This window comes from Lampetra planeri, chromosome 38 (assembly GCF_965212315.1).
Source record: "Lampetra planeri chromosome 38, kcLamPlan1.2.h2, whole genome shotgun sequence".
NCBI lineage: Eukaryota > Metazoa > Chordata > Hyperoartia > Petromyzontiformes > Petromyzontidae > Lampetra > Lampetra planeri.
In genome coordinates, this window is record NC_136144.1 from 10,724,419 (window position 1) to 10,751,830 (window position 27,412).

The following is a 27,412-nucleotide window of genomic DNA, read 5'->3' on the forward strand; positions in this document are numbered from 1 at the left end:
TTAATTTTATACTAAATTTCAGCTTTCCAACGCCTCCTTTGTAATAAATGTTTTCTCCTACAACATCAGCACCACATTAAATACGCACTACAATGACAATAGTTTAAAGTGATTTGAAGCATTTTTTATTTCAAAATGGAAATATGGTTTGGAGGGGGGAGGCAGAGCTTTGTGACGTCATATTTGAAGGGGGTCTGACTCTGTGACGCCGTGTGACGAGGGGGGGGAGGGTCAACAAACGGCCAAAATCGCGTGACGTCATTCATGGACGGCCCCTAATCCATAATGGAGGTGTTTTTAGGTTAGATCGCGTAAATATGAACGTGTGATGAAAGCCGCCTCCGCCTAACAGCCAATTAGTAAGGCTTGTCACGTTAACAAAACATGCCAATTACTCACTAGTTCGTCACACACCGGTTTGCTGGAGAGTAAATCCACAATTGTTAATGTCATTTACTGGCACGTTTTGTTTACCTGACAAACCTTACTAATTGGCTGTGTCGGGTGGTGGCAGGTTTAACGACACATTTATATCGACGCGATCTAACCCAATCAAAAAAACCTTGTGGATAATAATATAATATTGGTCGCGAAAGCCTACGTGTTAAGCTGTCACTGTATAATGTCCGACGTTCCGCTCCGCGTGCTGGGAGCTTCTGACTTCAGTCTGCATGCTTATAAGACCACGCGCCAAGCAACGCGCAGGGCACGAGGCGAAAGCGCGTCGGGAGAGCCACGCAGGGTTTAATGTTACACCGTGGATGACTTGCCCGTCCTGTGAAATGGGTATTACCTCGTTTTATTTTGACTCGTTACAATGTTTTCAGGCACACAGCTAACAAAAACGTAAGTGCTGCACTTTTATGTCACCCGTTGGTTGGTTGGTTGGTTGATGTTTTTTTTTTAAAGAAAGCATCTTTTTTTATACACAGTAAAAAAAGTGTCATGTACTCTGTAATAAGACTGTTACAATTTAAACAAACCTAGAACAGACTGTATAAGCGTGAGATTTAGACTCAAACTCAGGTCGCCAGGTTCACAGTGCAGCGCGCTAACCACTGCACCGCCGTTTCCCCTCTCCTGCAAAACCCATCGACGCGCACACGGCCAAAGGGGAACCGCTGAAAATTCTGCCGTTACTAAAATAAGTTGTGTTGTTGTTGATGATGAAGCGTCCTACTGGTGGAGGCCTGTGACATATTTCTCCAACATGCAGCTCCCGAACTACAGGATATCGGCCTAAATAAGCTCCAGAAGTAAACGATTTGAGCGTCCTAAACACCTGAACACGGACAACTCTAAACACAAGAACAGTATGTTAGGGTTGAGTTTGGATTTCCTATTTTCAGATGTAGGTTTTTGAGGTATTTATTCCCAATTGCGGGTGTTATTTCGTATTTTTATATTAAAAAGAATGAAAATTTGTTGAATTTTTACAACTTGTATTGTTTATGCACTATAAGTAATAATTTTAATATTTTTTGTGAATAATAACATTCTTAATAGAAGGTTCCATCGATGAAACGGTAATTTTAATGTAAACCTTTTGATACTTTAACAACGTGAGAGAAAGTAGCAATGTCACACCGCGTGAAACTTAATGCTCTTGACTACACTTTTTGCGGAAAATGCACGGAAGTGACTCCATGGTAGTGATGTCACATCCGGTGACGTCACAGTTTCGATCTTGTCTGAAACAGCAATCTGTTTTCTGAATCATCAAACATTTTCTATCTAGGCCTGATTATCAGATAAACAAAAAAGTTGGGATAAACACATCCCGACTATTATATAGCATTCAAAATATGCAGCCCATTAATCATGTGCAAATATACAGGGGGTCTACACAATAATATCCGCTAGATTACTAGTTCCAGATTACACGTGCACGATTTTGGCACGACTGTGTTTGAGAAATATGGCCAGTCTTCATGTGGCCACACAGCACTAACTGGTAGACGAGCAATACTAATTGTAACTCGTTACAATTAGTTACAATTGGTACTGCTAGTCGTTACAATAGTCGTTATAATTAGTACTGCTAGTCTCGTTACAATTAATGCAACACCGAGTGCTGTAAATACATGATCACCTGATCACCTGAGCATTGCAATAAAAGAGGAAGGTATGGCACAAATATTAATGTAGATACATTCTTAAATAAAATAGGGAAATATATAAGTCCTTTCAAACGTTAAATGAATTATTGACAGCTGAACTACATTATAATGAATATATTGTAGATGAATAAAAAAAAATCATAATAGCAAAACCAAATAAAAACAATTGCCATACTAAATTAAGCATTAAAATTAGTTAAGTATCGAATGATGTTCATCATGCATACATATTTCATCTTAATCAATTACTGTATATTAACGTCTTAAAATGTTTGTACATAAGAAATGTGCATCTGGTGGTGTCCGCTGTGATACTGCTGGATATCTGTAAAAAAGAGCTTTATAGCTCATCGGATTCCTCCAGTACAGATACATATTCTGATTCTGATACTCTTATTAAGTCACCAGGTGGTGGCAATGCTGCGTAGCAGGGCTTGTTAAGTTCGTTGTGCAGCGTTGTGTCACTCGGGTGGTGGTGGTGAGGGCAAACTGTGATGACGGTGTTGATGCGGTGGGAGCTGTTGAGTCTTGCTGTTATCCTTAACACAGAGGGCAAGGGTCACTCTACTTAATATCTTGGACCATGGATATACTAAGTGTACGCTATTTGTTTAAGTGGTTATAAGCAAGCAACATTCGTATTTAGAGATTATTACACAATTTGAAACACATTAAGAATATCGATGTTAAAAGGTGGTTGGTCAGGTGCTTGCTGGGTTTAAATCTGGACAGCCACCCTTGATTAAACCACTTTCCCGATTTCTAAGTTGGTGGTCCGTGGCTGGGTCACCAATAATGACTGCACAAAAATATCGCACTTGCAATTGGTTCTTCATTTATCTTTTTGGTTCAAATTCAACCTTGAGAAATTACGTTTAGTTTTTATTGAATCGCAACGACTGCTATGTACCCTGGTAATTAGCACTTCTCCTCGGCGGGGGCGCGCGTTAAAGCGTGCCACCCAGTGTGCGGGTTTGAAAGGGCACTTGAATAGATCTCAAGGAGCTCTATGAAACCGCCAGCCATCGGGGCAAGTTTCTTAAACCCCCGCGGCGGCCTTTGTCTACGCTGCAGTGTAAATAGGTACACCACAGGTTGCGCTCGTGGTGGTGGTTGTGGTGGTAGGGGGTGGAGGGGATAAAGTGTGGGTACTCTGACCACTTCCGATACGTGGAAGAGTAGGCCACATGTCGTCTAGATTTGGCTCTCCAGAGCTCACTCGAGCGGAGGCCCTTCCCGCCAGCAGTGGCGTGAGCAAGCAATAGCAGCGCTGCCCCTTTGTCTTCACGTGTGGCCTGCCGCCACCGTCGTCTTGCTGTGCTTCTTACAGCCCGACCGCCGGTTCCATTTATTCCACTTTCACTTTGGTGGGCAGGTCAACAGACTTATAATGAACAGACAATCAGGTCTTCAAGTACTGTATAGCACGAGAGTGGTATCTTACAGCAGTGCGTTGAAACCCACAGACAGCAAAGAAACAACATTTGCATGGAATCTCCCCGTATGGGCAAATTATTTTGATGCTGCTGCTGCGTTAGCAGTGGTGCACAAGCACAAACATATATATATATATATAAACAAAACACATCCTGGACACATTCAGCAATAACACTGTGGCCTTACCATGAAAAGTATATAATAGTCCACATTTGGGACAATGACCCTTCTGCATAGCACATTTTATATGCCATGCAGAGTGTGTTATGGAATGCGCTATGAAGAACGGTCATTTCCCAAAAAGTTGCCTATTGCATAGTTTTCCTTTGAAGGCCATGGTGTTAACTGACAAATGCGGGATTTGTCCTCCCCTATGGACAGCACCTCAAGTCGCCACCTAAATGCCATCCAGATAAAACGCACACTAAAGGAGCTGGCAATTCTACTGTTTCCCTCGTCGTCAGTGAACGTGTTTTGATGTTGCTTGCGATGAACGCGTTAACGAGTGTGGCCCCGCGAGTAGTTGTGTGAGGGATGCCGGGGAGATCTTGTGGTCATCGCAATCGGATTGTTGGAGACATTAGACAGAGGTGGTCGTTTCGAGTCATTCATTAACTAATGATCATTAGACTTCACGAGCAACCTCCGACAAAACACCAGGATCAGTGTTGTAGATTTCCAAATACTGCACTGTGCTGTTCTCATCTCATCTGTACTTGTTACGCTGTGACATTTTGTTAATTTTGTATTGCTTAATGTTAAAACTGTAAACCCTTGTTTAACTCTCCTTGATAACCATTAAATCTATGAAAAGCATTGGCTCCTTGATTGCATAATTGTTGTGTTGGTTGTCCGATTAACTCAAGGCTGATTAAATTAACATCCCATGTGGGATGTTAATTTAATTTAATTAACCCAAACGGCAATGGGTCCCCAAAGTCATTGATCCCCCCCCACTTTGCGCAAGAAGAGCACCCAAGTGTTGTCATCACATCTACCCCTCAATTTAAGGAACTAAACATGACTTCTCCACAAATATGGCTGTCACCTGATGAAGCTAGTTGTAATTACTGGAGAAACGTCGTACTCCGATTATAAATGTTGTGGCTTGGCTCTCCAACACAACGTTATGCTGTACGAGCAACGAATTCGCACGTTCTGTTTACGTGACAACCCTTATTAATTGGCTGTGTCGGGTGGTGGCGGGTGTAACAACACATTTATATTTACGCGATATAACCCAAAAAAACTTGTATTATGGATGACATTGGTCGCGAAATCCTACGTGTTAAAACATCCCATATGGAATTTATCCATTAGGTTTCACTGCGAGCTGTCATATAGTACTCATATGACCGGTAAATTATTGGAGTACCTTCCCGGTAAACATGGAACATTGGGTCAACATTGGGGATGACGTTGAATTGCAGCTATAACTGCATTACTTTGACCTGGCTAAATGACAGCATTGCGAGTGCAGAACTAGAATGCTATTGGCTGAATCACATCATGTGACCGTTGGGCATGTTCTCCACGCTCATTCAGACGCAACGCCATTGGGGGGTTGGCGCAGCTGTGGTTGTGGTCTCTTGCTCAAAAGATGTAGTGCCGTCGTGAGACTTTTCTAAATGAGTTTAAGCACAAGCTTTGCTTATTCTGTTACTCGGAGCTTTTGTAATGCGACTTTGAGCTTACAAACAAGGGTTATAAACTATATTTTTAGCGTGAGGTTGCTAGCGGTCATGGTTGCTTCCCGGAATCATCCTCTTCTTGAGGTGGCTGCTCTCCTGGAAAAATCTGTAAGGCTTTCTGTGCCATTAAAAGTCCACGTTTTTGTCAGTTGCGTGGCACTGGCACCACTTGGGACAATGCACTTTACATGTACCTTGTAGTTCTCCCCTCTTCTGGTATTGTGAGATATTCTTCTTCCTCTTATGATTTGTTTCGCTGTTGTGTACCTCTGAGGTGACAACTCTAGTCCTACGAGGTTAAAGCCGTGCTTTAACCCGAGCACGGCTTGAGAACGTGGCCGCAGTCGTGCTCGGCATTTTCATGAGCCGAGCCTGAGCCGAGCCGAGCCGAGCCGCGGCTGTTGAGCTGCTCGTGCATCTTCGCAGAGCGACTGCGAGGCGGCAAAAAGAGGGCAAGTCAAAGAGCAAGCCCCATACATCTCTCCGTGTCCGTGGCGTAGTGCGTTAACCCCTAGCTCACTCAGTTTAACATGTCATCTTTTGCGACCAATATTATCCATGATAGAGTTGTTTTGGGTTGGCGTAGTGCGCTAAACCCGAACTTACTGTGCTCCCACATTATTGGCGGTGTTTTGCAAATTTCAGCACGAGTTGTCAGATTCACATTCTTGACCAAACAGCCGAAACACATCCCCTCCCTCCCGTGGTTTACTCCATCGTGCATGATGGGAGACATTGGCTCGTTTTTTCTTCTTCTAAAACTCAGGTCAAATGGACTATCGCCACTATAACCCTCACCCTTAATGTGGTCAACACAGTAGTCGGTACCATTCGTCTGTCTCTGCGTTTTCTCCCCACATAGGTTTGTTATTTTCACAGCTCTTGCTGAGTTTTTTTTTTATTAATATTGGTGGGGATCTCAAACTTAGAAGTCATGCGAATGTGGTTTTTAAGCATGATTGCCATTTTTTGACAATATCCAAATTATTGCTATAGAAGTAGATTTTTTTACTGCATATTGGACAGCGATTACTCTCCCAGGGGATTATAGTCCCAGGCGATGGTGTGAATTTAGTTTTTTGTTGGCGTTTAAATTACTTTGCGTATTTTAAAGTGGGTCATGGTTTGTGTTTGGTATACAGTTTCCACGCGTGCATATTTAATGTTTTTTTACATTTCCACTCGTGCACGTTACACTTTACTGCCTCGTGTAAATAGAACGCTTTTGTTTAGTGGGGTGTGCTGCTTAAACCGACTACATGTTGTCACTGGGAAATCTCTTTGCACCATTAGATTAAATTACTTGCTATGATACAGAGGGTTACGATTCGGTTCAAGATGCTTATTTTGTTCTTGTTTTTTTACCATCTCGTTTGTATTGTTTCTCAGTTTTTGTCTGCGTCGTTTGTACCGGTTCGTTCACGCCATTGGCCCAGATACAATAAAATAGTGCAACATTTACATAAAAATCAGCTTAATAACTAACATAATACATCTTAATACAATTAAGGATAGCATAGTTTATCTAACCACTATATATCCACCTTATTACACTAATCTAATTTTCCAACCGCAACCAATCAACCAACTAATTATTTAACTAGATCACCTGAATAGCTGACCTGATGACGTCATGGCGCCTACTTGTGTCTTGATGACGTCATGGCTATACCAGGAGCGCCACGGTGGTGAGATGTTAACTACCTCACCTGGTATATACGATGCCGTGGGTTTGATCCCAACCCGTGAACCCTGTATATTTGAAATTTGCATGTTCTCCCCGTGGTCGTGTGGATTTTTCTCCAGGTTCTCCGGTTTTTCCCTCCCCTTTTGTATAAATGCGTTTAAAGTATTTGGCTGCTGTTCATTTAGACGTGATACGCCTCTTCATTGGGCTATAATTTGTGGCCAGGTCGCTTATGAAAAAGAGCTATATAGCTCAGTGGGCCTTACCTGGTAAAATATAAAAAATAGTTAAATTCATTTTTTTAGTTTAACTTGACATCAAACATTATAATCAAACATGGATTATGGAAAATAATTATACTGGGTGCTTGTGTGAGCACATGTTACCACATTTCATTCGGTCCCATATTCAATAACATTCAGTGGGGTTTTGTTTATTATTATAGTTTACAGGGACTCTTCTACTTAAGAACATTCGATTTACGAAATTTTAGAGATAAGAACAAACCTGACCATATGTCCAGTTGCCCGTTCGGACCGAGAGTCGAAAGTTCAACTGCCGCACAATAGATGGCAGGGGTGGCATCTACATCTGCAGAACATGAAGAACCGGTGGCATCTACATCGACAGGAGATTAACAACTTTTAAAGCCATTCCCCATGTTTAGTGCCGTACAACATGTTTGGAATCGACGGGAGTAAAGTTGGACTTACAAACAAATCGACGTACAAACAGACCTTTGGAACCTAACTTGTTCGTAAGTAGGGGAGTCTCTTTATTGTATTATTGTAGTTTTTCTCAAGACAGTACTACAGTTCAATTATGATATCTATAGCAAATGTACTACCGAAATGTAAAAATTATACTAATTTAAAAAGTAACGAGAGTACTGTATTAACTATAAAATAGTATAATTACTTATCAAATGAATAATAAGCAGACCGAGGAACAGTTTATGCAATATTTAAGAAAAATTACTTTCATCTATCGCATTCGACAATTACAATCACAATCAGTCACACTCCGTAATAATCTGTTACATTCAGTAAGTCGGTTACAATCAATTTCTCTGAGTGTAATATCGTATACAATTCAGTAGGTTCAACCAACTGTTTTTAATAAGTCGCAGCAGTTCGAAAAGTACATTATTGCGACAATCAAAATATTCAAATAATACAGTACCGTTGCATTAGTATTATGGTAATAGTGTAATTAAGTAGAACTCATGTAATTCAGTGATGTAACACACAACGCTGCTTCGGTTGACTTTCAGTTCGTGAACGGCACAGACGTGTGTGTTCTTTGGCTAACACCCCTGAGTGGTTGAGAGAGGTCATGGGGTCATCGGTGTGGAAGTGATGCATCTCATGTCAGCTGGATGGAATCTTCATCAACTCACAACACCGACTGGCGTGGTGAAACGCAAGTTAAAGACAATTCAGATGTACGCTCCCAACAATGGGCCATCAAGATCAACAAGACCATCTTTATGAAGAAATTGCCCAACTTTTAACTGAGGGCGAAACACATTTACGCCATCGTAATATGTTACTTTAATGCAAAAGAGAAGGTCCAATGTACAGAGGTGAGAAAATTGATTGTTAAGTTTGACACTGAGGCAAGGAATGAAAGCAGTGGAGCGCCTATTTGAGTTTGCAGCCAGCAAAAGCCATGGAAATAATGGACACATCGCTCAAACAGAAAGCGTCTCAGAAATGGACATGGAGGAAATCCAGACGGTGAAAATAGAACTCAGATTTATTAGGTCGCCTAGCCCACATTGTCCCTCAACATCTGTGTTGCTCAGCAACTTCACCACAGGGAAGTGATTGCAGACTGCTGCGATGCAAGTTGTGAACTGCAGCGTAGCCAGAGAGGGAAACACGAATTCCAGCCAACAAGATAGCTTAATAGAAAATATCTGTATCAGCTGGTAACTGATTTTGGTCTAACGAGCAGCAAAGACATTCAAAATGTCCAGAGGAGCAAGCGTATTAATTAATATAATATATAAGTACATTAAAGGTAACAAAGAAACCCAGAGAAGTAAAAAATATACATCTTAAACAACAAAAGACTTAAGGAAGAGGAAAGATATACAAATATTGTTAACAAATTGAGAAATGATAAAAGACCAGACAAAAATGATTTGAGGATGTCACAGAAAGCAATGGATAATAGTTGCTGGCCACATGCCACGCATTCCTCACTGTGATTGTTAGGAGTCAGTGTGGCTTTCCCAGGAATACTCCCTCTTCTGCATCATCATCTTCGTCATGGTCTTCATGAGCAATGGTAATAGCGACATCATCATCGTCAGCAACAGCAGCAACAGCAGCAGCTGCAGCATCTGTTTATCGTCTATTCATCATCAAATATTCTCAGCAACATCCACACACTTCAGGTCTGTCAGTTGTAGATTACATTTTCACTTGTGACTCCGAGCATGAGGCACTTTTGGCAACAAAAATTACATTCGTTTTGTTTTCTTCTCCTATAATTGGATTTTTATTGTAATTTGTGGCGGCACAAATAATCACATTTGTTGTTTGGCAAGGCTCCGACGGAGTGTAACTCGGGTGGTGCGGAACATACGGCACTGCAGACTTCATGCAACCCTGCGAGGTTAATTAAGCTTGTGAACCCCTGGGCTGTAGTGTGTTGATGATGTATGGCTGCATCTGGCTTATTTTTCCCAAGCTTTAACAGTTTTACACGACAATCGCAGGTCGCGCCGTTGTTAACTCGCAACAGAACCGGCATGTTTAATCCTTGGTAAATTATTACATTTCCGATGGTCAAGAATAATAAGGGGGGGGGAGGCAGCCAATGGACTAAACACGACCTTCCGCCGAGGAGACGGAAGCGGTGAAATCAGTTCGTGTGCAGCAGGTCCGTGTGGATTGTTACATCACGGCATCGTGTGTGACGTGGCTGTGGCTTGGGGGGGAGGCCTTCATCCAGCAGTGGACTGACCATGGCTGCTGCTGATGATGACGAAATTTTACATTACCTAAATGGTCGAATTAGCAGTCGTGACTAAATGCATTCACTTCAGAATCAGAATATTTATTTATACCGGAGCAATCCGATGAGCTATGAAGCTCTTTTTCATCGATGTCCAGTAGGGGCACGGGGTAAGAACATTACAACAACAGACATTACAAAACACGATTGTAGTGCAAAGTACAAGAAAGGTAAACAAATCACCCAAACTACACACAACAAAAATTAAACCATCCCACTCCTACCAGGCAAAGCCCCCTGAGGTATTAGTTTATTTTTCAGAAGCGACCTGGCCACCACAAATGATAGCTCAACGAAGTGGGCCCCATCATTTGGACGTTTGTAGATGATAGCACGAGCTCGGCCAGGTGGATTGTCGCTGCTCGCTTTGGTGAAAGAGTGCGATGTTTTTTTCCTTCAGTGTGTGTCGTCCGTCTTCTTTTCTCGGAAGTTATTTAACCATTGTGCATTTTTGTTTTGTGTGCTTTTTTTTGTCTGTTTTTTGTTTTTGTTTTCAGCAACCTCATGAAACAATGCCACCTGCAGTGATCGTTGGAGAAATCCAGGTACGTTTTCTTGTTGTCATGTGGAGCGGGTGCAGTGTGCCCTCGCGATTCGCATATTTTTGCGGATAATTATATTGGCCTACGAAAACCTTTTAATGAATCACCTTAAATACATAAATAAGCTTTCTCTCTCATAAATGTTATCTCGTCTCTTTCGTGATGCAGTCGTGTAGAGAGTTCCAGACGCGATTCGTGGATAGCCAAAATCGCGGACAGCCAAGTTCGTGAATAACGAGGGAATAATGAGAATGCAATGTTATCTCAATTCATAAATTCATCATCCAATGCGTCGTTAACGGGGATCATGTCCTCAGTTGTGCCGCAAATGCTATACCAGGAACACGCAACATGCTATACCAGGAACACACGCATGCTATACCAGGAACACACACAGGGGTGCCACGGTGGCGAGATGTTTACTACCTCGCCAGGTAGCTTCTGACAAAGAGCTCCAGAGCTCAGTGCGGTCTTACCTGGTTAAAATACAAAATAGTAGTAAAAATAAGCGTTGTACCGGTGATTGCCTTCAATATATTTCATCTTCCAACTGCTGCGTGCTGGCACTGTCACTTTACACCAAATGTGTCTGGTGCTTAATGGAAAATGAGCGGTTACCTTGGTAGCGTGAACATATGGAATGATAGTGCTTGTTTCACTGGCATGAAAGAAAGGATGGTTGTTATTTTTTGGCAGCTTTTTTTCTTCCTTTCCCCTCCCACTCGTCTCGCGACCCATTCTTGCCACGGACGCTGCCTGCCGTGGTGTGAAAGTTAACCCGCGGGACTTGCGACCCGGAGGTCACCGGTTCCATCTCCCGACACGGCAGTTGAAACAATGGGAATGTTTCTGATGTTCCGCGCCTCCCGCCACCTTCGCAGGTCGCGTGTGGTGGGGTAAAGTGTGGGTATTCCCAACTCATCCAAGACGTCTTGCCAGAATGGAAGAGTAGGCCAAATACTTTCTATAGAGAGGCTCGCTAGAGCTCTCCGGCAGTGGAGGACCTTCCTGCTAACAGTGGCATGAACACAACAGTGTAGAGCTGCAGCTTATTCCTTTTTTCTAAATGGCAGTTTCCATCGGCACCCTGAGAATGGCCACGTTTGTTTTGGCGCCTGCCATCGCTAAAGCCAGAAGTGGTGGCGCGCTCTGCAGGGCTGCAGCCGTCGCATTTTCATCACCGCAGTCAGCGCCGCACGTTTTGTCGCCACAGTGGCGCAAACATGGCCGTGGCGAGACCATTTTGAGAGAGAGAGAAAAATACTTGAAAGAAAATGTGCGATCCCTGGCTCCATTGAAGCTTCCAGTCGATGGCTCAGCAACGCGTTTCTAACGTCATATTCACAAAACACGAACCCTGCTCTGTTCAACCCGTTATCGTATGATTCATTCTGCCTGAGCGGTAAGCCTCACATTTTTTTCTGCTTCCAAGAAGTCTATTTTCCCCAGCTAAATAAGAATGGACGATTATCAAAATATATATATATATATTTTAAATAACAGCTATTGATGTGGGTTAGTTCGTCTTAGAGATAATTCATAATACGCTTCATGGGTTAGATCAGGGCTATGCATCCTCCACCACCCGACGTGGCCACAGAAGGCAAGTTGTCTCGCGCCGAAAATGCGCCAACGAATTCCGTTTCTCAGCAAACTGGCAAAGTTGAAAAGCAAGCGCAAATTCGACATTTTTTTTGCGCAACTATTTCACCGGAGATTGCAACCAGCATCGTCGGGTGTTTGCAAAAAGCTCAGGCCGCGATCGAACCCAAACCAAAAACAACGAATGATGAATCGTAGTCTTTGGTCATGAGAGCCTACGGAGGAAACTCTCAGAGCGGCGGAAGGAGCCGTGCGACACGGACGCTTCATTAGCGTCTGCCAACATAGCAGACAGAAAATATCACCCACTGGGGGTAAATGGCAACCTTTAAGTTTCAGCAAGCAGCGAATCGCACTACATGTCCTGAGCATTGAATAACACGTTTCCTGCGAGCGCATGGACACTGTCAACATTTGTGCGTGTTTGTTTTGTTCATGAAAAAAAAAGTTTACTTTACATTTTTACTAAGCAGTGGTAAGCAGCTAGAGTGGAGCGGTGCTTCGCGTATTGCGATGAACTCGGTTATCTGAGCGTGATTCCGGACCTTGGCTGACATCTGTGGCGAGTGAAATGTAAACCAATCCTGGTTCCCCCCCACTCCCACCCCTCCTTGAACTCACACTGACCACTGTGGTCAAGTATGGGCAAACAACCCCCATGATGGACATGGCTTGGTCTGGTCTTCGTGCAGAGGTTCATTGACAAAGGGCTGTGAATTTTTATTCACAATGTAATTGACTAATATGTACACAAAATTAAATTGGAGTGGCCGCTCTATTTACCTGTGTAAGTAGCCCTGCGATACATTTGCATTCTTGATGAGCAATGTATACTTATTTATATATATATATATATGTCAATTAATAATTTATATTCGTGGTATTTTCTGCTTATTTTTTTAAGGCACATGAAGGACAGCCAAAGCCAGAACTTGGAGAAATACAGGTGAGTATCTTTCACCGCAAGTTCCGGATGTTCACAGCTTTGGGGCTAGCGGCCGCCTTGGTTGATGCTGCGGGTGTGTCAACCATCAATAATACCAAGCGCTGTCTGCCTCGGGATTCAAAATAAAAAAAATCCCGTGATGATATTTGGCAGAACTTACCGAACTTGATCAAATATTTGCAAATTACTAAATTTGGAACAAATCCACATAGCGACGTCAGCCCGCTCGAATGGCAGACTTAAGGTTCACTCGCAGGCCGGTGCTGCATTTAACCTTGAGCTGCACAGGGACAGCTGCCAGCAGGGGGTTCCCTTTGGATAGAATACATCGGAGCGGTCGAGATTGAGATTTCAGCCGGGCGGTGGTGGCGCTAGCGGAGGGTGCGAGAGGGGTTGGTGGGTCGCCGCACAGATGTTGCGACTCTCCCTTTCCCTTGGCTGGGTATTGAGGAGGTGCACAACCGGGATCGCCAGGAGAAGGCGGTTAGAGCAAAAAAATGTGGACTCTGCCTGTTCCGTCTGTGCGGGACAGTGCGTTTCCCCACTCATGCTCGTGGGTTTTATCTTGGTGTGCTCCAGTTTCCTCCCATGTGTAAAACATAACCCCTTCATACAGGGTGCTTCAATAGATGTGAACACTTCTGAGAATTTGCAACAATACCACGATAAATGTGCCTCCGGGCTCTGGAGACCACCTGGAGAAGATTCTAGGCACGTGTTGACAACGATGGCGAACAAGTAGAGACTCTTTGACTTTTTGAAGCTATTAACATACATTTGATGTCATGTTACCGTGCGTTATCTTTTTTTCTTCCATTAAAAACGATAGTCCCATATAAGTTTTAGTATTTTTTTTAAGCACCCTGTATACAAATCCAAAAGTGTAATCGTGCAGCAGCGGTAGTAACAATAACAACAATACTCATTTTCCGAGGCACTCTGGGCGTCTCGTAACTGTAAATCCTGACGCCTCTCCCGATGCGACCTTCAGCTGCAGCTGCGGTACGAGGCGGAGGCGGGCGACCTCGTGGTGGGGGTGCTATGCGCGCGTGGGCTGACCGCTCGCAACGGCAGTGGGAGCCTGGACCCCTTCGTCAAGGTCTACCTGCTGCCCGGGAAGGGGTAGGTCTTCTCGTCGGCCGATGCCACGGTGGCGAAATGTTAACCGCCTCGCCTGGTATACAGGAGGTCGTGGGTTCCATCCCGACCCTGACAACGCCTGCTGCTGTGTATTTGGAGTTTGTGTGTTTCTCTCCCAGTGGTCGTGTGGATTTTTTTCTCCAGGTCCTCCAGTTTTTCCCTCTACATTTAGAAATGTGCGTTTAGAGTATTTGGTTGCTTGCAATTTCCACACGATAAGCCACTTTGTTGAGCTTTCATTGGTTGACCGGGCTGAGACCATCAACTCACTTTTACCCTATGAATAACCCAACCGGTAATGGATATCCATTGTAATTTATGTGCATACATTAACCCCCCCACCCCCTCCTCTGTCCTTCGCACCTGATTGGCGCACAAGTGACGACATCACATTTATCGCTCTATTTAAGACCGAACAGGATAGCTCCACAACTGTGGCTGTCGCCTGATGATGCTCATTGTAATTACTGGTTAAACGTCATTCCACTTGTATTGTAAATGTTGTGGGTTTACTCTCCAACACACCGGTGTGCTGAACTAGTAACGAATTGGCATGTTCTGTTTACGTCACAAACCTCGTTAATTTGCCATGTCGGGTGGCGGCAGATTTAACGACACATTTATATTTACGCGATCTAACCCAAACAAACCTCTTACGGATCACTCGCACTTACGAACCCAGTGTAATCAAATGTGGCCGTCTGGTTTCGAACCAGTGGAAACCCCATCTTTCGCAAATTAATTCGTTTTAAACCCTGCGTTACCTCTTTACCTGTAAGGGTAACAAGGTGCAGCTCTGCAATGCCTTGCCAACACTACTCCTAGAGAAACCTCTCAAGTAGGAATTTGGCCCACTATTCCAAGACCAACAGGACACGTTGGGAGCGGGACTACCCACACTTTACCCCACCACAGGCGACCTGCCGATCGACTTAGGCTAGCGTGTACCCAGTTGTGCTGCTGGGTAGACAGGGGCGGGGAGATTTAAGAAAAACTTGCCCCACTCAGATGGAAGCGGTGACCTCTGCTGACCATTACGGCAGGGCAGCGTGCCCTCTTCACCCGTGCGCTGGTTACCGTATCGCCTGCAGGTCAGAAGTGAAAAGGAAAACCAAGTTCGTGCACAAGTCGCTGAACCCCGAGTGGAACCAAAGCGTTGTATACCACGGCTTGTCCCGTGAAGAGGTGCGTGCAGACACCATCAGCTGTGGCCAAACACTAAATTGTGCGTATGTTGAACTTATTTTGCACCGTACGTAGCCAACCGGGCTAAATAGTGATTGTAAATATATATTTTTTTAATGAAAAATGCAAATGTCTAGGTGGGGCACCATCCCTCATCTGATTCCGTGACCTCTCTATGAACTACTGGGTTATTTTCCCTGCTCCTCGGCTGTGAATTTTACCTTTAATTAAATTATCTTGACAAAATTGTACCCATATTCTTCTGATGATCGCTTGTGTTGTGATCTAAACATCGTAGTTTTTTTGTTGATTTTATTTTCATTAATTTGAACCTATCTACGTGACTTTTCTAAAAGACCCAAAGAATATTAATTCCTGCGGTCATGAAAGCTTTAAGTCAAAATTGCACCCTTCGTCATTGGTGATCAGGCTGAGCCGATAAAATGTATTCCTATGCAACAAGAGAAGCACTTTCCTCGGGTACGTATTGGGTACTTGGATCTAGGCTGTCTAGGCCTATACTAGGCCTTACAATCATCGTGCTGTCAAGGCACTCTGCAGCAACCTTCAAGCCGCGCATTGCAGAGCCATATGCAGCTAAATGAAAGGGCACCATGCGCCGCTGAGTCGCGCGCACTAAGTGGACTGACGCGATGCATTATTAACGTTTCATCACGTGGAACTCTCTGCACTGCGGTAATGAGTTGCGAGGCTTATAATGGCTGTCGTGCTGTGTCAGTGTGTTTCTGAGTGGTCGGGGAAAGAGGTTTGCCATGACGGAGCCATCTAACACGGCCATTCTGTCCCCAGCTGGAAAAGAGGACTCTGGAAGTTGCCGTGTGGGATTATGATCGATTTGCAACCAACCATTTCCTGGGAGAGGTGAGAGTTAAAAATAAACATTATTTTTCTCTTCTGGCCGAGAAAAGCTGCCAGCATTCATGTTCTTTGCTGCTTGAGGTGAGCAATGCCCTCTCTGCACCTTGGAAGAGTGGACATCGGTGCAAGGGCTTTCTGTTCCGGCTACGACTGGTACTCGTGTTGCATGAATTCCAGGGACAAGGTCGAGATGTCGCCGCGTGCCAATGTCATTCGTGGCGCCAACATTCGTTGCGCGAATGGAATAAAACAAAAACATTCCCAAGTCTTTTAGAAGGGTCCCGCAATTGGGATGTTGGGATATTCCCATTTGGCAGGGTCTGACACGTGGGGCTGGAACTTGGATTGAACAGAGAAAACCCATGCGTACAATTCTACACACGCACCAAAATGGAGTGTGAACAATTAATGTCGATAATACAGATTTTTTTGGATTAGATCGCGTAAATATAAATGTTGTTAAACCCGCCGCCAACCTGACATGGCAAATTAGTAAGGTTTGTCATGTAAAAAAAATATGCCAATTTGTTACTAGTTCAGCGCACCGGTGTGTTGGAGAGTAAACCCACAACATTTACAATTCGAGTACGACATTTCGACACATTTAAATTTACGCAATCTAACCTGTCATGGATAATATTGGTCACGAAAGGCCTACCGCGTGTTAAATTAATTCCCATTCATATGCGTCATGTTCACTGGGGTCACGTGGCCCCTGCGGCAAAAACTGTCCCGTGTCCTGTCGGTCCCCGGTTAGTGCACATCAGTGGCTGTTACGTCGCAATGCTCTGATCGTATCCCGATCTAAAAATAAAAAAGTTTTTGTCCCTTGTTAAAAAAAAACCCCAGTCACACACCGTGTGCAGTATTATAACTAATGAGAATCCCGACACGTGCGTGAAACTGCCCATCCTTTAGACACCCGCCATACCGGAGTGTGTATCACATCTCCCCTTGTTTGTAGAAACCACTGGCCAATGGGAAAATAACCTCGTCTTTGGTAGCTAAAGATGTCACATCCATAGAATATGGCTCGTTTATTCAGCACTAGTCATCATTAGGCTATTTCCTGCAGCTATGCAGCGCTTAAGTTATAACATTCCAAGTCTTGGAGAATAACGTTGAAGACCAAGGATTATTAACGATGTCTTCTTATGGCTCTGTAAGCCTCGTGGAAGAGTATGGGACGGGTGCCTTTATCTGGCAAAGCTGCCAGTACGTGGAGCGTAACGTCGGAAATGATGCTGATTCTGATGCTGAATAATGAGCGGTACAATTCGACCCGAAAACAACATCGCAGCGCTGCACGGCTGTACCACCACAGTAAAAAACCTACGTGGTTCTATAAAACGTGCGCATTAACCATGTGGCCCCACCTTTCTCTGCTGCAGGTGAACATTGCGCTATGCAAAGCTTCAAACCTGGACGACACAGCCCGCTGGCACCGGCTCCAGGTGCAGTCGGACAGCGGTGAGCGCCGCAAGCGCTCATCCCTGCCACCAGAGGGCAAGCAGCCAGAGAGCAAAGGGCAGCACAGACCAAACTCCTCTCCGGACACCCATGAGTGGGACGTGGCGGACAGGAAGGACTCTCACAAAACGGGCAGCCCGCACTGCGGGGAGCAGGCGAAGAACCCGACGAAGGGCAGCCACTCATCGCAGGAGCACAAGGCGGACAGGAAGTGCAAGGAGGAGCACGGCGATCAACACAAGAAGGGCACAATCTCGCCGCGGTCACAGTGCGAACGGACGGGGCAGCAGTGTCAGGCCGTGAGTGCGGACAAAACAAACCAACACCAACCCAAGGGCCACCCGGCCGGACAGGCCGAGCACAGCACAGCCCTGCAAGCGGGCGAGCACACTACGAGCGCACAGAGATCGCACGTTGCGAATCTGCCGAACAAATGCACGGACAGGACCGACCATCAGGTGACCAGCGGTCAGCAGCACGCGGGCGAGACGCAACCGGAGCCGCTGCCCGCTCGGCACTCGCAACACCGCAGGGCGCAGGCGGAGCAGTGGCCCGCGTGCGGCGCGCCCGAGCCCAAGCCATTCGGGGCTGACGAGGAGCTCCGTCGGCCCGAGAAAAAAGCGCGCTCCAAGACGGGCGGCGAGGCGGAGGCGAAGGAGACGGGGAGGCAGAGCGCTCCGTCGAGATGCTCTCAGGGGGGGGAAGGCACGGGGCCCAGCAAGGCTGCTCAGGCGGGCGCCGTCGACGCGTGCCCTCACGGGGACGAACGCTGCAGGGGACCCTGCTCTGCCACGGAGACGGACGTGTGGGTCAGGATGCGGGACAACCCGCAGCCGCTGCACGCCGAAGCTGCGCACCTTGGCAAGGCAATGTCGCCGAAGCCTCCGTTCATCAACGAGAACCACAGGGGGCGACAGAGCGCACCCGAGGCACACCCTGCGTGCCCCAGGAAGCCCGCGAACGCCGCTGGCGAGTGCTTGCTTCACGCAAGCGCCCCATCCACCACTCCGCCGCCCTCCGACGGTCATCAGCAAGCAGGGACCGTGAGCAAAGCGCACTCCGCTCATCCGCAAATGATGCAGCCCGGCAGGGTGATGCAACCCGGCCTGGCCGTAGTTTCCCAGCAGCCTGAGCGGGTATTGCCTTTTTCACATTCCCATAACGGATACCATCCGTGTTTGAACAAACTAAATATTGGATACCAACACGTGGACAGCAGCAGACCTCACTCGCCCTGCTTGCCGCCCAGCCCTTCCCCGGACCACTCGAGGCAGCCCCTCTATGCGCACGCGGTGGCGCACCTGCCCAAGGACAGACACTTTGCCGACTACCAGCACGCCGAGCCTCACCACCAGCAGGAGCACTCGACGCAAGCCACCTGCCACAAGAAGACGCACATCCCCAGGGCCACGGCCGCGGGCCCCCCGCACCCCGACGCGGCGCGGCAGTGTGCCGCGCCGCCGCAGGCTTCGCGCGAGGAGACGCAGCCTCACCGCTCGTGCGAGCACCTCGCCTCCAGGTCGCCCTCGCATCACGCCGCGGCCGAGCCGGCGGCACGGCCGCCCGCCGTGGCACAGCCCCGGCCAAGGGAATCGCAGCCCCCGCCGCAGAACTCGGTGCAGCAGCAGCAGCAGCTGTCTCAGCAGCAGCAGCAGGCACAACATCAGCACCAAGTGCACCCTCAAAATCAAGGCCAGCCTCAGCAGCAAGTGAACCCAGATGGCGTGAAACCATCGGTTAAAAGGAAGCCACTGCTCGGTGTCTCTGCTGCCAGGAAAGGTGAACTCTCGTTGGCTTGTTGGCCAAGTTGCTGAATCGTTGTGTCAGGCAGCTGCGATTTAGCGCCCACTTTTAAAGTACAGACAGTCCCCCGAGATTACGGACGTCCGCACTTACGAACAACCGCACTTAACGAACGAACCGCCATGAAACGTTATTCTTTTAACCATCTGACTTGCGAACGTTCGGTCATAACTTACGAACCATACCACCGCAAAACTATTTTGTTCGGCAGAGCGATCCTCCGGCGAGATGAAATGAGTCCCAGCATCTCGCGGGATGCGCTACGACAGTGAACCGTTCAGTGCCATTTTTTGCATACTAAACATCGTGCTCTGTGTTTGTGCTATGCATGCTTTTCGATATGCTTTGTGACGCTCATCACGTCTGACTGTGTGTACAATCTGATGTCGAGTTCCGAAATACGAACAAATTGACTTAACAAACGGGTCTCAATAACGGTAACCCGTTCATAAGTCAAGGACTGCCTGTCAATACTTTATTGGATTTATTTTTACACGCACGTTTCACGCTTGTGACCATTGCACACAATTACAATTTCCGAATGATAAATTGTCAATATTTCACACAGTTGGATGCCCTTTTTCAAAATATGAATCATTTTACATTGATTATAACTGACCATCCCCCCCCCCCCCCTCAATCTCATTTGGAAATTATGAAATTATTTTATTTTCTGCTACTTATAGCATGTTGGAAAAGCTATCTGAATTTTGTTCTAAAATAACTGATAATACTTACTTTACACTCTATTGTAGAGTTTATGCGACGCTATAAATACCTTTATCGTGTTTACAATATATAGGAAATATTTGCGTGAGTAAGTAAGCTAAGAGCAAGTAAACACATTTTAAGGATGAATCAGAATTACGCATCACGGTAAAAAACTCTTTGGCCAGTGTCGCAAACACGCCGCCGCCTCCACATGAATCGCTTTCACAATGTTGACGTTCACCTACAGACATGAAACGAAATGCCCTTCCCCAAACTGACCGCTGTTGGTTTTGGTTCTCTTGTTTGTAGCAACTCAACAGTCATCTTAGCCATCCCTGCAGCTTGACTGTGCGGGGGTGGGGGGGAGCTTCACAGGCAGGCTCCGTCTGAACAGCATCAGCAGCAACGCTCCGCTGCGAGCGGTCCTAACCCATCCTGCACGGAACCGCCTTGTCACGTGGCCTCCAAATGTTCGCATCACGCGGTCACGCAGTGACTCTTCAGCGTAATCCCGCGACTACACAGAGTTGTGCCTAATACCCCTTTTCCACTGGCACGTCTGAGCATGGGCCAGCATGGGGGCCCTCACGGTATCGGTGGTTTTCCATCGACTGCATGCTGAGCCGAGCCAGAACCAAAACCATGACACACACTGGCCTCACGATACATCCGAGTCCGGCTGAGAGCCAAGCAGGGCCAGGGGCGGAGGTTGATCATATTCATCGAGAGTTGAGTCAGCCGGGCTGTGACTTGAGGGATCGATCTCCCTCGTGTTTGCCTTCCGCTTAGCCTTGAATCGATTCTCTCCGCAACCGCATTGCCATGAGCTGCTTCACCGTCGATCCCTTAACCTCGTCTCAATTCGTCAGCGGCATATCCCGTGGTTCTGCAGTAGGGGAACAAACAACCTGGTGAGTTGCGATGTTGCTGGGCTCAGCACGGCACCGCCCCGACGTGGCTCGGTTGTGCAGTGGAAAAGCGTTACTCGCTATACTTCACCACTCCTACAGCCCCCAAGCTGGACCGCAAGCACAACCACCACCACCACCATCACCACGGCTGTCACCGTTACTTGCAGCTCCCCCTGCCCAACCGCTCGTGGACTGGTCGAGGAGGATTTTAGACCAAGTGGGTCACGTAAAGAACCAGCGACTGGGTCACTCGCGGTGGTGATCTCCTGAGGACGCACAACGAGCTTCACCAGAAAAGGGCCCAGGGTGCCACGATGGCCCCTCGGCCACACCACACTTTGGCTCGCTCGGCTCGTTGGTAGAGGGGGTGGCCTTTCTATAGCCGTGTTTACACCCCCCCCCCCCCCCAGCATCCGGAAGGGGCATGGTAGGCTCACTGAGGTGTGGACCATCCATCCCTGGTAAGCTGTCCCACTCGGTCGTGCCCAAAGCCACCACCGGGGCCTAAATGTCCAGGCTGGCGAGGCTTGTGACGTCACCACGCTATCACGTGGCCGGCGGGAGGGGCAGAGCCGCGCGGGACAAACACACGGCCCTTGCTTTGCGACAGGCACAACGTAATTAGCAACACATGCCGTAGCGACTACACGTGCAAAACACAACGGGATACAACGTTAGATAAAACCCCAAACATTTAGCGACAAAGGAAAACGTCGAAGTGCTAGGTTTTAGACGAGGACAGTGACATCATTGCATTGCTTCCCGAGCAGAGCCTCGTGTGGACCAATCAATGGCAGTGTAGCTGGGGAGTTGGCCTGCCTGGTTTGCTAGGCCCCGGTCGCTAATGGGGAGTGAGTGCAAACACGGCTTCTGTGCGGTCACCTTTTGAGTTATGGGTGCTGGTAAAATTAGACGCTGCATTGGAGTGCCGTGATGGGACACTTGAGTGGTTGGGGCAGTGGTTGGCGTGCATACTGCAACCCCCGGCGGTGCCAGATGCCCTTTTCTGGGGGTGCGAGACATGGCCAGTTTGTTTTTAGAAGCTAAATAATCGAAAACACAAATTTAGTACAACTAATTTGTTTCATTAAACCTATGTGATTATTAACAGTGTACACTTTTTAAACGATAGAGTACGAAAGGGTACAAGGCTGCAGTCAGTTAAGGTGAAGAACCACTGGGTTAATGGAACGCACTCTCCAGCACGTCCAGAATATGCTAATTGCGAGGAAGGACACGAGGGGGAAGGGGCATGCGGAATGGAGGCCATTTCGACGAAACATTCTCAAGCAGCTGAGTCGGTGACAATAACCAGGTCCTCGAAGACAACAAAAGCAATAGCTACCGGTGATTTTAAAATGCCCGATGTCAATGGCACACACACACACGGTGTACAGTATATATCTCCCTTGCCATTGTCGGGGCAACATTTTTAATAGCACGGGAACATGAAACAACAGCGGAGTTGCCATCATCAGTCGCCGGTTGGAACGTGTTTAAGTGCTTCTACTACTATACACATTCGTCTCTCTTCGCTTTAACGTGAAGTATGCACACACGTACGTGTGCTTAACGCAGACTTGATTCCTTGCAAAAGGTATCCAATTGGTGTTGGAACATCTTAACACCTCCTGCTTCATTGGCAGGAAGGATAAAACGTGTTCTTATTTTTCGTACTTTGATACTGGCAACAAGGGTGCCGTGATACAGCTGCTCACCCCGAGCTATAGATGCTCTGACACGCGTGGCATTGCCTTGGTGCTGTTCGACTTTTGGCGTCCTCTGGTCTGACACTGGTGGTGAGACACGGCCATAAAGAAGGCCGTCTCTGGTGTAGGCCAATCAGTTTAAATGACAATGCAAATATATTTATCAGCGCATGTTTGTTTGCATGTTCACCACGATTACGCGTTGTTAATGCAGACTTGATTTCTTGCAAAAGGTTTCTTTTTGGCGTTTGAACATCCTAACACCTCCTGTTCTATTGCCAGAAAGAGTAAATCCCTATTCCTTTTTTCCCACACAGATTATTAATTTGCGTCAATGGCTGATTTCGTGTGACATGCAAGCCCCAACACGCTTCACGTGTGCCATGACGCTGTGTATCGATGGACGTGGTCAGGCGCGACTGATGGTTTAACCCACCGTGCTCGTTGAACAGGGTCGGGCCACACAGTGGAGCGCAAAGCTTCATCCGCGTGTGTGGCCCCCTGCCGCGTCGAGAACAAAGTCCCCGCGGCACTTTGCGAACGCTGTTCCATTGTCAAAACATCCTGACTGCCTCTTGTACCATCTACAGGCCATGCATGTTTTTTTTAAACACTCTACTGCCCAGCCTCTATTACTTTTACAAAAAAACAACAATACGACTTTATAACTTCTTAGTCATATGAAAATCAAACGCAATTTTAGAACTTTACACTGCTGTTCGGAACCATGTGCAGTTTCTGCCCGTACAATACACTGTTTCACTGTATGATACAACCGACGTGTTTGACGCAGACACGTGTACATGCTAGTGCAGCTGGTCAAGTCGACTGCCAGATGAAGGCATCCCCAACCACGCCTTGCGGGCCGCGAGGCATATTTGACCATACTTCACCACGCTGGTCAGTGCAGGTCGGTGAAGCTTGTTGGGGCTGAAGAGAGTGGATGATTTGCTGCACTGCCCCTCTGCTACACGCAACGACCCCCTGTTACTGCACCCGGCGATTACGCGAATTGGTCGCCCATCCAAGCACTATCCAGGCTCAACCACTGCTTAGCTTTTGAGATCTGACAACGTCTGACATGCTGTCACACGTAACATGCAATCCACGAGGTGTCTCCCACGTTCATCTGCAATGTCGGCACTTGAGGCAGTGGTTACATTTCCACATTCTCATGGCAGGGGACACGTCTACTCAAGGATTGGAACCATTTACTTAACATTTCCCCTCGGCTCTAGGCGCAGTGGTCGGCACGCTGAGCTTGCAATCCCAGGGCAGTAGAAACCAAGGGGGCAGATGTCTGACATCTCCCTGCCGTGTCCACCCAAGCGACACAAATAGGGACTCCGCCACCGTGAGTCTGGCGGCGGGTGACGATGTGAACGGGGTAAGGGGCCGTCCATAAATGACGTCACACACCTAGGGGGGAGGGGGATCAGACATTTGTGACGATGGGGGGAGGGGGGGTGAGAAATGTGACGTCACATCAAAATGTGCAACTTTAAATAAATATAAACTATTGTTATAATAACACTACTTTTGATACATTTTCATTATTAACGATTTGATTATTTACATTTACTAAGGTCACCTTTTATTTATTCCATGAAGGAGCATTTTGCTTCTCCATGGCAGAATGGAGAAGCATACATTTTGTAATTTTTTTTTATGATTGTTATTAAACATTTTGATTTGAATGATTCTACCAGGGATTTTCATTCTGTGGAATGAATCTGTGATTGTTATAATTGTACTCTCCATTTTGCTTCATTCTACTTCAAAGTTTCATGTATTTTGTTATAGTTATAATTTCATTTATTTATAATTATAAGAGAATTTCAATATAATATTCTGAACATCTGCAGTTTTAGTTAGCTGTTGAATATTTTCAAATTAATTTTATGCTAAACTTCAGCTTTCCAACGCCTCCTTTTTCATACGTTTTTTCTCCTACAACATCAGAGTGCAGCGCCACATTAAATACGCACTACAATGGCAATAGTTTGAAGTGATTTGAAGCATGTTTTATTTTCAAAATGGAAATATGGTTTGGAGGGAGGGGCAGAGCTTTGTGACGTCATATTTAAGGGGGGTCTGACTTTTTGTGACGCCGTGTGACGAGGGGGGGAGGGGGGTAAAAAATCGGCCAAAATCGCGTGACGTCATTTATGTACGGCCCCTAAAGTGTGGGTACTCCCACCCCCTCCACAAGGTGTCTTGGGCAGCATCTAAGAGTCGGTAAAATAGTCTGGGGGGGGGGGGGGGTGACTCTGAGTCAGAGATCATCACTCGAGTGGAGGCCGTTGTGCCAGCAAGTGGCATTGGCGAGTAATTGCAGGGCTGCACCTGTTACCCATTGGTGGAACAACATTCAAGGGGTCGTTGTTGTCCTTCGAGGAGAGTTGGCACGTGACGAAACAAACTCAAGACGCTCGTGAATAGCACGTGAGTGTGTGGCGTGTGTCCTTAAAAGGAACACAATGCAACGTTTCAGGCAACGGCCCTTCGTCATTATCTGCACATCGTGTGCCACACACGCACACTCGCTGTGTGCTTCGTTGCCTGTGCTCCTCTGCCTGAGCAGTGTCAGCACGTGATGCGCGTGCACTGGTCGTGCAGGTGCCCGGCGACTCGCTGCAGCGCGAGGGGCCACGTGGTGTGAGCAGTTCCAGCGGGACTCGCTGCTGTTGAACGCAGGGGTTCACAAAAGACAACCCGGACATTCAAACCAATTGTGTCATCCCTTTAGCTTACACAGGGCGGACTGAAAGCTTGCCTTGAGTCCATTGTGCAACGTATACGATGGACTGATCTGGGAGTCATTTGCATCGAGCAGTGGGTAGATATTGGCTGATGTTGTTGATGATGAATCCACTGCTGGACCAAGGCCTCACACCATCCTGTGTTGGTGTGATGGGGGTAATTTTTTGTTGCCATACTTTGCCACGCTGGTCAGTGTGGGATGGTGAAGGGTGCACCCAGGACCGGGTTCAGAAATCGCTCGCTCCCAGAAGGTCGCCAGGCATCAAACTTAGGTGGCTGCGTTCATAGCGCAGTGGGCTAATCGCTGCGCCACCGCTCCGCCTGATCGCACTTAGATGTACATAGAGACGTATTTGTGGTATACTTGCCTACAGTGCAATACGCAGAATTTGTATTAATAAAAATAACAAGAACATTTATCTTTGAAAGAAAGTGGAATTGTATTATATACAGTACAGGGCGATCCGCTTATAGATACCCCACTGAGATAATACGGAGAAATGTACTTGGGTAGAAAAAAATATGAAGTTGCAAAGCTATCCATCTTCCAAAAATCTCGACCCTCCTCTGTTGCATGTGGAGAGAGCATCAATCAATATTGAGAAGTACAGGGACTCCTCTACTTATGAACGTTCGACTCACGAACTTTCAGAGATACGAACAAATCTGTCCGTGTGTCCAGTTGTCTGTTCGGATCGAGCGTCGTAAGTTCAACCGCCGCGCAATAGATGGCGGCGGTGGCATCTGCATCTACAGAACGTTAAGAATCAGTGGCATCTACAGGAGATTAACAACTTTTAAAGGTATTCTCCATGTTTAGTTCCGTACCACGTGTTTGGAATCGACGAGAGTAAAGTTGGACTTACGAACAAATTGACGTACAATCAGACCTCTGGAACCTAACTCGTTCGTAAGTAGAGTAATCTCTGTATGAGGGTAATTATAAATCGGTGGGGCATAAACATATCGATCACCCTGTATAAATACGGTATATATATAAAAAAATAACCCAGTGGGTTTTCCAAATCAGTGTTTTCTAGTGGCTTTAAACATGTCTGCCTTATGCAGCCTTTAACTTAAATATCTCCGGAAACACTCAGTTTCTTAAGTCGGTTCCACACCTGAGCGATTAGTTGCTGCAACGTGGTTGCATGCAACTGAATCGCTTGTGTATGGAAGTCTCTGCAACCGGTTGCTTACGATGAGGACAGGACTCTCCGACAAAGCATCGATCTTCCTCGGTGATCTGCCAGCGGCGTATTTCACCACGCACCCGCACACTCGTCGGCCTGCGACTGGTCGTTGCCATCTGGGAACGCGCTGCTGGAGTTGCACGTTGCGTGGAACTCCTCGCCGAGATGTGGACAAAAGCGGCCTTTTGCGGGCGATTAATGTGTGGGAGCCTACTTTGATCTGCGCCAATGGCTCACCTGACACGGATGGCAGCCCGTCCATTGAAGAGGCCAAGTAGTGACCAATTAATTAGATTAGCCTTTATCAGATCGTATAATTGGTTACATTATTGAAAGTGGAAAGGAATATATGTTTATTTATATTTAGCCTCCGAGCTATGGGCAGTTTTGTTGTTGTTAGAGCAGCTTTGATGTCAGCAGTCTCGCCCAAATGCAATGATTGCAAAAGAAATGCGTACAGCTAGTGATTCGTTTTATACTGCGTCGTTCACGCAAATTGCACCTCCACAATCGTTGGAGGAACCACAGACCAAGCTGGAAGACTGCCAGGTGGTGAGCCTGTGCCAACATTTGCTCTGCGGTTCTCTATATATTAA

The 27,412-nt window shown here is 46.7% G+C and overlaps 1 protein-coding gene across 1 annotated transcript; it reads left to right on the forward strand.

The window, feature by feature from the left end:
• The first annotated feature begins 5,114 nt into the window (after window positions 1-5,114).
• LOC144731168 (uncharacterized) lies at window positions 5,115-25,522 on the forward strand. The gene is made up of 8 exons (XM_078612133.1): window positions 5,115-5,356; window positions 10,460-10,507; window positions 13,011-13,052; window positions 14,044-14,174; window positions 15,284-15,377; window positions 16,188-16,259; window positions 17,648-19,399; window positions 25,445-25,522. Exons 1-8 carry the CDS (start codon window positions 5,186-5,188, stop codon window positions 25,520-25,522), a joined length of 2,388 nt encoding a protein of 795 aa, XP_078468259.1. The 5' UTR covers window positions 5,115-5,185.
• Window positions 25,523-27,412: the final 1,890 nt, after the last annotated feature.

Coding starts and splice junctions, on each gene's coding strand:
- LOC144731168 (XM_078612133.1), top strand. CDS start 5,186: ATGAGTTTAAGCACAAGCTTTGCTTATTCTGTTACTCGGAGCTTTTGT. Junction 10,508..13,010: donor TGATCGTTGGAGAAATCCAG/GTACGTTTTCTT, acceptor TATTTTTTTAAG/GCACATGAAGGACAGCCAAA. Junction 14,175..15,283: donor TACCTGCTGCCCGGGAAGGG/GTAGGTCTTCTC, acceptor TATCGCCTGCAG/GTCAGAAGTGAAAAGGAAAA.